The sequence below is a fragment of the Dicentrarchus labrax genome, unplaced genomic scaffold (assembly GCF_905237075.1).
Source record: "Dicentrarchus labrax unplaced genomic scaffold, dlabrax2021, whole genome shotgun sequence".
Classification (NCBI taxonomy): domain Eukaryota; kingdom Metazoa; phylum Chordata; class Actinopteri; family Moronidae; genus Dicentrarchus; species Dicentrarchus labrax.
The window spans coordinates 759440-771939 of NW_026136715.1; the positions used below are offsets into that span (position 1 = coordinate 759440).

The 12500-nt window shown below is 45.6% G+C and overlaps 1 protein-coding gene across 2 annotated transcripts in view; it reads right to left on the reverse strand.

The window, feature by feature from the left end:
- Positions 1 to 2926: 2926 nt before the first annotated feature.
- The window catches only part of cacna1fb (calcium channel, voltage-dependent, L type, alpha 1F subunit), a 57261-nt gene continuing 47687 nt past the window's right edge, over positions 2927 to 12500 (reverse strand). Inside the window, exons 45-51 of one of the 2 annotated variants that reach the window (XM_051426671.1) lie at positions 11882 to 11989; positions 11661 to 11797; positions 11455 to 11567; positions 10154 to 10376; positions 6393 to 6455; positions 6201 to 6301; positions 2927 to 6121 (exon numbers count right to left, since the gene is read on the reverse strand). In XM_051426671.1, coding sequence (XP_051282631.1) covers positions 5858 to 6121; positions 6201 to 6301; positions 6393 to 6455; positions 10154 to 10376; positions 11455 to 11567; positions 11661 to 11797; positions 11882 to 11989 — 1009 coding nt within the window. In that variant the 3' untranslated portion in view covers positions 2927 to 5857. Of the gene's footprint in view, positions 6122 to 6200; positions 6302 to 6392; positions 6456 to 10153; positions 10380 to 11454; positions 11568 to 11660; positions 11798 to 11881; positions 11990 to 12500 lie in introns of both variants that reach the window. The other variant, XM_051426670.1, reaches the window with a different exon arrangement.

Here is a 12500-nt window from a genome sequence, read left to right on the forward strand (position 1 = left end):
TTTTCAAATAGAGCAGGTCTAGACCGAACTCTTTATAACTATTCAATAACCGTCAGTTTTATTAAAAAACAATCAATATCAGCTAACAGTACAACAACAAAGAATGAAGGAAAAATATTGTTTCTGACAAAGAGAGCACACACACAGATGTGAACACTGTGTCCAGATGTTGAAGCTCCTGCAGTGACGGCAGTCAGACAGCAGAGGGAGCTGAGATACTGACAGAGAATGTCACAATCTACTGACCTCCAACTTCCTGTCTGCTTCAGATCAGCTGGTTCAGTGGTCGTGTGTGAAGAATAATAATAATGTTAATATTTAAATCTCTAATGTGAAACTTTTCCTCATTAAACAGTGTATAAACTCTAGATCTGTGTTCTATATGGAGTTGATTCAATCAGTAATCAATAATCAATAAACAGTGTATAAACTCTAGATCTGTGTTCTATATGTAGTTGATTCAATCAATAATCAATAATCATTAAACAGTGTATAAACTCTAGAGCTATGTTCTATATGGAGCTGATCGATAATAAGCTGTCATACACTGACAGTTTACCATCCACTGTTTAGATCTTGGTGATTTTTAACTCTAGATTTGAACCGGATGAAGGATTTTAGTCATCGGACGTCTGGATCTTAAGTTAGACTTAGACTTCTCTTTATTGATCCTTTTGGGATGAACTCCCGCAAGGAAATTGGGTTTCCAGCAACTTACAAAACACTTGTATAAAAAATACAGTATAATATAAACAATAAACTCTTAGCTAAATATAGAAAGTAAACAATAAAAAGTAAACAATAAACTCTTAGCTAAACATAGAAAGTAAACAATAAACAGTAAACAGTAAACAATAAACTCTTAGCTAAACATAGAAAGTAAACAATAAACAGTAAACAATAAACTCTTAGCTAAACATAGAAAGTAAACAATAAACAGTAAACAATAAACAATAAACTCTTAGCTAAACATAGAAAGTAAACAATAAACAGTAAACAATAAACTCTTAGCTAAACATAGAAAGTAAACAATAAACTCTTAGCTAAATATAGGAAGTAAACAATAAACAGTAAACAATAAACTCTTAGCTAAATATAGGAAGTAAACAATAAACAGTAAACAATAAACTCTTAGCTAAATATAGGAAGTAAACAATAAACAGTAAACAATAAACTTTTAGCTAAATATAGGAAGTATAAGAATAAAAGTAAAATAAAATTCACGGAAAATAAAATGAAATAATATAAATGTAGAGAACTGTATAGAGGATAAATATAGGGACAAAGGAGTTCTTGAGTGTGTTGGTCCTACACTTGGGGAGGAGCAGCCTTTCACTGAACAGGCTCCTCTGGTTGCTGAGGACGGTGTGCAGGGGGTGGCTGGCGTTGTCAATAATGTCCAGCAGTTTGTCCAGTGTCCTCCTCTCTGCCACCGTCACCAGTGAGTCCAGCTTCATGCCGACCACAGAGCCGGCCCGCCTGATCAGTTTATCCAGTCCCCCCCCAGCACACCACAGTGTAGAAGAGGACGCTGGTAACCACAGACTGGTAAAACAGATGTTGAAAGACCGCGGTCTCCTCAGGAAGTACAACCTGCTTTGTGTCTTCCTGTACAGGTGTCTGGTGTGTGTTGTCCAGTCCAGTTTATTATCCAGCCACAGCCCGAGGTATTTGTATGATTGCACAGCCTCCACCTCAGCTCCCTCTAGCAGGACTGGTCGCGGTCTTGGTCTGGACCTCCCAAAGTCAATGACCAGCTCCTTTGTCTTAGAGGTGTTGAGCTGTAGGTGGTTAGTGTGACACCAGAGAGCAAAGTCCTCCACCAGACTCCGATACTCCTCCTCTCTGTCACCCCTGATACACCCAACGATGGCTGTGTCATCGGCGTACTTCTGTATGTGACACAGCTCCGAGTTGTAACAAAAGTCCGAGGTGTACAGGGTGAAGAGAAGAGGGGCCAGCACTGTGCCCTGGGGGGCTCCAGTGCTGTTGATCACAGTGTCAGACGTGGTGTCCTTCAGCCTGACGTACTGTGGCCTGTCAGTGAGGTAATATTTGATCCAGTCCACCAGATAGGGGTCCACTCCCAGTTATCAGAGAAACAAGCTGAGCTAACATTAGCATTAGCTCGGCTCGCAGCCCCTCCGGGACGTCCTTTATCTGTCCAACAGCGTGGGAGAAGCAGTGATTGTTAAGGTGGAACTGCTTTATTCAGTGTGTTTAAGGTGGAACTGCTTTATTCAGTGTGTTTAGTGGTTTTAATCAGCGGGTCTGTTTGTGTTGGAGAGGAGGAGACCTCTGTGGATCATTGGGCTCCCGGTAGAAACCTCCTGAACCATGAACACTGAAGCTCCAAAGATAATCTTTTTTTTTCTCTAACTAACGGTGATGTATGAATGATGTAGACCTAAAATAGCTAGCTAGTGTTGTGCTAACATTAGCTTGGCAACAATTGGTATAGATTGGCTGATTATCTTACCTAAGCTGTGACTACATACATGTATATTTGCTGTTTAGTTATCACACTAACTAAATAGCTATCTTTGTTACTTGTTAACCAGCTATTTACACCTGATAGCAAAACACTATTTATTTAGCTAGAAAGGTAGGTTAGTTACCTAGTTAGCTAGTGTTTTGCTAACATTAGCTATCTTAAGAAGTGACTATATTCTCTTTTATCTTTTAACCATCTTCAAAATGTGTATTTTCAACATAGATTTGCCTAGCATATAGCATATCTTAGTACAGGAAAGGAGGAAGTTGACAGAGACTTGCTCAACTGTGATTGGAGACCAGAAGGGTTAACCAGTGTCCAACTCTTTTAGATCATAACTGAGCCTTTTTTTAAATAAACCTGTGTTTGTGAGCCGGTTTAAAGACTGAAAAGAATAAAAATAAGGATGTGATGAAAGAGTCAGACAGCAGCTTGTTTCCATTGTTTATTTGAGGTAAACGAGGGTTCAGACAGAGTTTGTGTTTCTCAGCTGAACGCAAACGAGTTCTCAGCGTCTTAGGAGGAGGTTTCTGGGGAATCCAGGCGTGGAATCAAAAAGCCCTTAACTGCTGGGAAACTGTCCAAACTGCAGGAAGGAAAAACTAAAAGAAGACACAAAAATTAAGACGAGACAGAAACACCACCGGACTGTCTGATTAACAAACTGTCAGAACGAATAAAAAACATTTAAAAAAAGAAAAGCTGAACACACTGAACAAACACTCCGCAGTCCAATAAAAAACAGAAAGTCTTTTCAGTTCATTTATGAGAATAAAAATACACATTAATAAAATCTGAGAATATAATCCTCCACACATCATCAGCAGTCATATAAAACTCATCAGACTGAAGCTGACAGATCACACTGAACCTCAACAACCTTCAGCAGGGAGCAGACTTCACATCAGGAAGACGTTTGTTATCGGCTGCGTTCTGGAGTTCGATATCGGTCAACTTGTTGGTCACAAACTGGTTTCCAGGGTTGAGCTAGCTGAATATCCGGTACGTCTCTTTTATCTGACTTTAGCTAGCTAATTTACATCGACCATTAGTTACCTCGTTACATCTGATAATGTTAGTGTGACTATATATACGTCTCTTTTATATTTTAACCATCTTCAAAATGTGGTTGTATTTTCAACATAGATTAGCCTATCTAACATTAGCTGTAACAGAGTTTTGTGTCATTGTGTGACTTTGGTGGTTTAACACTTTAATTTGGATCCGAACTAACGTTAGCGGCTGCAGGTCGAGGCAGCGGTGGACCAGAGGACTGTTTTGTGAGTCTGATGGCGTTGAAGAGAGCAGCTTCAGTTCCTCGTCAGAAAGAGCTGTCTGACAGCGAGGTGAAGTGCCGGAAATATTATAAATATATACAATAGTTTAAATATAGCTTAAACTAATAGAATTTTTTTAAATGGGCTACGTTTGCTTCCACAGAAGAACTTGCATCTTTTCCGGCGTTCTTTGTCAATTTCTTGCTAGCAAACGAGCTAACTAGTCTATATCAATTGCTAGTTTTGCTTCAGATAAAAACACCAGCTAGCTAATCAACATCCATCATTAGCTAACTAGGTACATCTGAAAGCTAAAGTTAGCTAAACACTAGCTAATTTACATAAATAGTTAATTAGCTGGTTACATCTGAAAGCTAACATTAGTAAAATGCTAGCTAATTTAGCAAACTAATTGACATCAATAATGTGGTGTAAATAAATAAAGCTTAAACGGATATAGATTATGAAATAGGCTACGTTTGCTTCCACAGACAAACTCACAAGACGTTTTTTCCTCCTTAAGAACAACAACTTCTCTATATAAAAGCTTGTTGTGGTTTCCCGGTTTGATCGATTTGAGCATTCAGAGAGTTTGTGACAGTGCTTCCAACGTATACAATCACTTCCTGTCCGCCATCTGGAGTTTGCCACAGGAACGCAGCGACGTGACGTCACGTGCAAACAAGATAAACGGATAATAGAAAACTCGTAGTTGCTCGTAGTCAGCGATTATTGCAACAGTAAAAGAAAAAAACGGCTTTTGGACTAAAAGAAAACTACAGCTAACATGCAAGCAACGTAGCTGGCTAATATTCATTAGCGAGGCTAATTAGTGTCACACAGCTTAAGTTGTTGTCACTTCCGATGTAGTGAGGCTAGCTGCCTGCTAGAGGTAATGCTAACTTGAATAAAATCACACAGTGTATAAATAAATGAGCTAACTGTCAGTGCCCGTTGATGCATTTAGTTAGCTCGCTGCACAGTGCAAGTGAAATCCTCTAAGACCGCAACGATCCCAAAGAAGAACAGTTTTCAGATACAAACATTAGCAAAAGTGGCACCAAAGTTTTGTTGAGCTATTAATGCTACTTTAGCTAATGCTGAGAGGAAGTTTTACACTAAATATAATTTTTCCAGAGCTGATAATTGAAGTAGCTAACTAGTGAGAGATCCTGTTTCCTTTGCACATGCTCAGTACCAATCGGGTCAGGTACCGTCAGGGCTACTGCTAACTGTATCTGAATAAAACAACTGCCTGCTAATTCCTCCCTATGGTTAGCTACCAGTGTCTATTTCCTGCTGTTAGCTCTGAGCTAACGCTACACAGCTAACACTACACAGGATACTGTGCTATTAGTTGGTGTAATTCAAAGTAGCTAGGTTTGATAAAAGCCTCAACACAAGCTAATGATGCTGACTGAGTTGAGCATTAGGTTAGCAGTTAGTAGGTTGTGCTATTAGTTCTGAGCCTGTGCTAATGATACACAGCTACCACTACACAGGTTACTGTGCTACTAGTTAGCATTTTATCGCATTTGATGTAGCAAAGTTAGCTACTGGTAAAGATCAATACAAGCTAACACTGTTGAGTGAGTGGCCGTAGAAATATAGCATTTAGTTAGCTTGCTGTTAAGTGCTATATTTTCAGGCAGAGGAAACAGTTTGCATCCTAAGCTAACTAGCGTAATGCTGATCTTTGTTTAGCTAGTAAAAGCGAGACACTTGAAATGACAACCTGTAACACTCTCATCAGTGCATTGTGGGTAAAGTGTGATTCTGTGCAGCTTAGCAGTGTCACCACGGCAACAAGCTGACAAGACACGTCACCGTGACGACATCAGCAATGAGTTACACTCTGCTATCTTCCATCGGTTTTTCACTTCTTCTTCTAGAGACTATCCTTCCTTCCTTCTTTCCTCTGATCATCTCAGTCCATGAAATGACAACAGAAAAACCTCCATTATGACCTTTATCCTTTATTCTCTCGCTTTTCCCTTTTCCTGTCCCGTCATCTGATTGGTCAAATGTCTTATCAATCACTGTTGCCAGTCTGTCTCATTCCTGATTGGTCCAGAGCTTCAGTCCATCAGAATGATGTCACGCAGGTCATCTCGTCGGCCAGCTCGTCCTCGTCTCGCCCTGTCCTGATTGGCTCCTCGTCGCTGTAGAGCGCAGCGGGGTCAGCCGGGGCGTTGCTGAGGAACCCGTGGCTCCCCGTGCCGAGGAGGTCACTGGCGGCCGACTCCATCTCGTCCACCGTCATGTGACACGCATCAGCGATCTCCCGCTTGGCGAACGCTACAAACTTTGGATCCCGAGCGTAAAGGCCGAGACCCTCGGAGATCAGAACCTGCAGACGGAGGAACAAACAATCAGTGACTGAGGGAGAGTTGAGGATCAATATCAGTGATTGATCAGCTTCTCCTTACCGCCTCCACCAGACTGTCGGCTGAGCCACGTTTCTCAGTGAGCTGGGCGCCGAGCTGCGAGGGAACTCTGAGGGTGGTGTACGCTCTGTACGGAGGCGGAGCTACGACACAACAACAGTCACATGACACTAAAGATAAAGATAACATTCTGGTCAAAGGTCAAAGGTCATTCTGTGAGTTTAACCTTCCTACCTGATGTCCCTGCAGGGCCTCTGTACCAGGCCGGTCTGGGTGCTGCGCCTGTCACACTGACACCTGATGGAGGAAAAAGACTGAGTTTAAAGTTCAGTCACATGTTTACTGTTTTAGCATGTGACTGCTGTCACTGTTATCATAGAGCCCACTGTTACTTAAGGAAATTTTTAATTTGTTGTTCACATTAGCTTTTTCCCTTGGTGTATAGTTTAATATTGGTCAAACACATTTATTGTGTTTTTAAAATCATAATTATCAGTTCCTCTCCGGGAACCATCACCTTACCGTGGTGGAGAGGTTTGGGTGCTTCTATGAACCTGAGAGCTGTGTTGTTCGGAGCAATATCTCCCAAGGCAAAGTGGTCTCAGGTGAGGGGCCAGACTAAGAATGGTTCACAGAAGACCCCATTGAAGAACGTGGAAGATGTCAAGAGACCTGGGGTCCCCATCTGGAGCCAGGCCTGGAGGGGGGCCCGAAAGAGAGCGCCTGGTGGCCGGGCTTGCCATTGAGCCTGGCCGGGCATAGCCCAAAAGAGTGACATGGCCACATCTTCATCACGTGGGCCCACAGAAACCACCGGGGTCGAGTGAAATGCCAAATGTGTGGCAGTGAAGGCAGAGGGCCTAGACAGACCAGACCCGGGCAGTAAAAGCTGGCTTTGGGGACGCGGAATGTCACTTCGCTGGGGGGGGAAGGAGCAGGACCTGGTGCGGGAGGTGGAGCGCTATCAATTAGATCTGGTGGAGCTTACTTCTACGCACAGTCGAGACTCTGGATCCTTACTCCTGGATAGGAGCTTATTCTTCTCTGGAGTTGCTCAAGGTGTGAGGCGCCGGGCTGGTGTGGGGATACTAACAAGCCCCCGGCTGAGCGCCACTACATTCGAGTCCACCCCGGTGGATGAGAGGGTCGCCTCCCTACGCCTACGATCTGTGGGGGGGGACTCTGACTGTCTGACAGAATATTTGGCCTTCTTGGAGACCCTGAATGAAGTCCTGTATAGGGCTCCAGTAGGGGACTCCATTGTTCTCCTGGGAAACTTCAACACACATGTGGGCAATGATGAAGACACTTGGAGGGGCATGATTGGGAGGAATGGCCTCCCCAGTTTGAACCCGAGCGGTGTTTTGTTACTGGACTTCTGTGCTAGTCATGGATTATCCATAACAAACACCATGTTCGTACATAGGGATGCTCATAAGTGTACGTGGTACCAGAGCAAGGCCAAAGGTCTATGATCGATTTTGTGATCGTATCATCAGACCTGAGGCCGCATGTATTGGACACTCGGGTAAAGAGAGGGGCGGAGCTGTCAACTGATCACCATCTGGTGGTGAGTTGGGTTAGGTGGCGGGGGAAGCCAAAGGACAGACCTACCCAAACGTGTAGTACGAGTGAACTGGGAACTTCTGGAGGAGGCCCCTGTTTGAGAGACCTTCAACTCCCACCTCCGGTGGAGCTTCTCTGGCATTCCTGTGGAGGCGGGGGACATCGAACCAGAGTGGTTGGTGTTCAAAGCTTCTATTACTGAAGCTGCGGCTGTGAGCTGTGGTCTTAAGGTCTTGGACGCCTTAAGGGGCGGTAACCCTCGAACACGGTGGTGGACACCGGTGGTCAGGGAAGCTGTCCGACTGAAGAAGGAGAATTTCCGGGATATGTTATCCCGGGGAACTCCTGAGGCAGTTGCAGGGTACCGGCAGGCCCGAAGGACTGCAGCCGCAGCTGTGAGGGAAGCAAAACAGCGTGTGTGGGAGCAGTTAGGAGAAGCCATGGAGAAAGACTTTCAGATGGCACGCAGGCGCTTCTGGAAAACCCTTTTGACACCTCCAGAGGGGAAGGCGGGGAACCATTCAAGCTGTGTACATTGGGGATGGGATGCTGCTGACCTCAACTGAGGAGGCGGTGGAAGGAACACTTTGGGGAACTCCTAAACCCGACTAGACCAACAAACCCGCCCTCTGTGATAGAGGCAGGGCTGGAGTGTGATGGGGGATCTGCATCAATTTCCATGCGGGAGGTCACTGAGGTAGTCAAACAACTCCACAGTGGCAAAGGCCCAGGGATTGATGAGATTCGCCCATAAATGCTGAAGGCTCTGGGTGTTGAGGGGCTGTCTTGGTTGACACGCCTTTTAAACATCGCATGGAAGTCGGGGTCAGCGCCAAAGGAGTGGTGGACTGGGGTGGTGGTTCCCCTATTTAAAAAGGGGGACCAGAGGGCGTGTGCAAACTACAGAGGCATCACACTACTCAGCCTCCCTGGGAAAGTTTACTCTAAGGTGCTGGAAAGGAGGGTTCGGTTGATTGTCGAACCTTTGATTGAAGAGGAACAGTGCGGGTTCCGTCCTGGTCGTGGAACAACAGACTAACTCTGTGTCCTGGAAGGGGCCTGGGGTTTACATGTGCTTTGTGGATTTGGAGAAGGCTATGACCGGGTTCCCCAGGATATCCTTTGGGAAGTGCTGCAGGAGTATGGGGGGATGGGGTCACTTCTCAGGGCCATCCAATCCCTGTATTTCCAAAGCGAGAGTTGTATCCGGATTCTTGGTCGTAAGTCGGACTCGTTTCCAGTGGGAGTTGGCCTCCACCAGGGCTGCACTTTGTCACCAATCCTGTTTGTGACTTTCATGGACAGGATATCGTGGCGTAGTTGTGGTGGGGAGGGGTTGCAGTTTGGTGGGCTGAGGATTGCATTGTTGCTTTTTGCGGATGATGTGGTCCTGATGGCATCATCAGCCTGTGACCTTCAGCACTCACTGGATTGGTTCGCAGCTGAGTATCAAGCAGCTGGAATGAGGATCAGCACCTCTAAATCTAAAGGACATGGTTCTCAGCAGGAAACCGGTGGATTGTCTACTTCGGGTAGGGAGTGAGTCCTTACCCAAAGTGAAGGAGTTTAAGTACCTTGGGGTTTTATTCACGAGTGAGGGTAGAATGGAGCAGGAGATTGGCCGGAGAATAAGGGCAGCAGGGGCAGTATTGCGATCCCTTTATCGCACTGTTGTCACAAAAAGAGAGTGGAGCCGAAAGGCGAAGCTCTCGATCTACTGGTCGATCTTTGTTCCTACCCTCATCTACGGTCATGAGAGATGGGTCATGACCGAAAGAACAAGATCGCAGGTACAAGCAGCCAAAATGGGTTTCCTCAGGAGGGTGGCCGGCGTCTCCCTTAGCAATAGAGTGAGAAGCTCAGTCATCCGCGAGGGATTCGGCGTAGACCCGCTTCTCCTTTGCGTAGAAAGGAGCCAGCTGAGATGGTTCGGGCATCTGATGAGGATGCCTCCAGGGTGCCTCCAGAGGGAGGTGAATTATCTGTGTGGTCTCTTGTTTTGTCTTAGAGCTGTTTCATGACGCTGATAATGAAGATGATATACATACACAGGTAAGCTAACTGTTTCTTAGTTTGTGACCCTCCTAAGCCCCGCCACTACATCAACTAGCGACTGATGTAGATTAGCTAGTTTGCTAACATTTTGCCTATATTAGCTATGTTAAGATGTAACTATAGTCGCTTTTATCTTTTAACCATCTTCAAAATGAGGTTGTCTTTTTGACATTTATTAGCCTAGCATAGCATGTCTAAGTCCGGGAAAGGGGGAAGTTCACTGAGGCTTGCTCAACTGTGATTGGAGCACAGTTTCCGTTACACCTAATTTTTATTTATATTGTCTGAGGCTAGCAATGTGGGTAGCCATCTTGGACTAGCATAGAATAGAAGCTACGATCACTTTATCCAACACAGCGAAGTAGTCCCCTTACCTCTTCCTGCTCCTCCCTTCTTCAATTCTCCTCCTCCTCCTCCTCCTCCTCCTCCTCCTCCTCCTGCCCCTCCTCCTCCCCAGGGAGGGCTGCCTTCCTCCTCCACCAGGATGAGGGGAGCATAGAGGAGGCGACCACGGCGAGGACACGGGTTCGCCCAGGACGCTGAGGAGGCTGCTGAGGAGTGACCGGAAGAGTGGCGAGACTCATAACTGCTGAACGTCTGCTGAGGAGGACGAGAGGAGGGTTACTGAGGAAGAGTGTGTGCGTGTTACCTATGTGTGAGTGTTACCTGTGTGTGTGTGTTTAGTGTGTGTATATTACCTGTGTGTGTGTGTGTGTTTTAGTGTGTGTGTATATTACCTGTGTGTGTGTGTGTGTGTGTGTGTTTTAGTGTGTGTTACCTGTGTGTGTATATTACCTGTGTGTGTGTGTGTGTTTAGTGTGATTTACCTGTGTGTGTATATTACCTGTGTGTGTGTGTGTGTGTGTTTAGTGTGTGTGTATGTTACCTGTGTGTGTGTGTGTTTAGTGTGTGTTACCTGTGTGTGTATATTACCTGTGTGTGTGTGTGTGTTTAGTGTGTGTTACCTATGTGTTTATATTACCTTTGTGTGTGTGTGTGTGTTTAGTGTGTGTTACCTGTGTGTGTATGTTACCTGTGTGTGTGTGTGTGTGTGTGTGTGTTTAGTGTGTGTGTTACCTGTATGTGTGTGTGTTACCTGTGTGTGTGTGTTACCTATGTGTGTGTGTAACCTGTGTGTGTATGTATGTGTGTTTAGTGTGTGTGACCTCTGAGTATAGTACCTGTGTGTGTGTGTGTGTGTGTGTTACCTGTGTGTGTGTGTGTGTGTTAACTGTGTGTGTGTTACCTGTGTGTGTGTGTGTGTGTGTAACCTGTGTGTGTGTGTGTGCGTGTGTTAACTGTGTGTGTGTTAACTGTGTGTGTGTTACGTGTGTGTGTGTGTGTGTGTGTGTTATCTGTGTGTGTATTAACTGTGTGTGTGTGTGTGTTAACTGTGTCTGTGTAAACTGTGTGTGTGTTACCTGTGTGTGTGTGTGTGTTATCTGTGTGTGTGTTACCTGTGTGTTTAGTGTGTGTTACCTGTGTGTGTGTGTTACCTGTGCGTGTGTCTCACCTGTGTGTGTGTGTTACCTGTGTGTGTGTGTGTGTGTGTGTGTCACCTGTGTGTGTGTGTGTGTGTCACCTGTGTGTGTGTGTTACCTGTGTGTGTGTGTCTCACCTGTGTGTGTGTGTTACCTGTGTGTGTGTGTGTGTGTCACCTGTGTGTGTGTGTTACCTGTGTGCACGTGCGGCGTGGCGGCGAGGTGGGGTGGTACGTCCCGGGGATCGGCAGGTCGTCGCTGCTGCCCTGCCTCCTCAGACACTGGATGTTAAAAGACGGCTTCCGACCTGACAGACGACAATGAAACAAATGCACCCTCTCAACTGTGACATCACAGCATGCTTGCGGGTAGAAGAGAGCATTATGGGACTTCCTCTCACCTGTGGGTGTGGCAGGAAGTAGGCGTCGCCGGGTTGTCCTCCTTCCCTCGCTGTAGCCGTTACCATAGCCACTGTTGGTGTAGGGGGCGTGGCCATCGTAGTGGTCTCTGTACAGAGGAGGCTCGTCGGGGTAATGTCTGCAACACACACACACACATCAACACACAGAATAACACACAAAGGGTCTGTCCACCTGTCTGTCTGTCTGTCTGTCTGTCTACCTGTCTCTGGAGGTGATGCTGTCGTTGTCTTCCTCTCTGCTGTAGTAACCTTGCTCTCCGTACGCCTCCATGTCTCCGTTCCTCCAGTATCTGTCCCTCGAGTCCCTCCTGCAGAACAAGATAATGTGATTGGCTGAGAGACCTGTCAATCAACACAAAGAGCATCATCCTGGGCGTCGGCCATAGGTGACAAACACTGAACGCTGTAAAATAACTGACAATCATATTTAGAATAACATTACTATCTGTAATGTTCCTATATTTTATTTGGACCGTTAGCTCCATGCTTCTAGCTAGCTCGCAATTAACAAATCAGCCCATCAGCCAACACCACGAAGCAACCAACGCCACACCCACACTGCGCAGCTAATGTTAGACAACTAACTTATCCGATCAAATAGTATTTTGCTGGCGATAATGTTAGCCAAAAGCTAATGTTCCCCAAGTCCCCAACTTTGTGTTGGACTCTGTGTTGTGGACTCTGTGTTGTGGACTCTGTGTTGTGGACTCTGTGTTGGACTCTGTGTTGTGGACTCTGTGTTGGACTCTGTGTTGTGGACTCTGTGTTGTGGACTCTGTGTTGGACTCTGTGTTGTGGACTCTGTGTTGTGGACTCTGT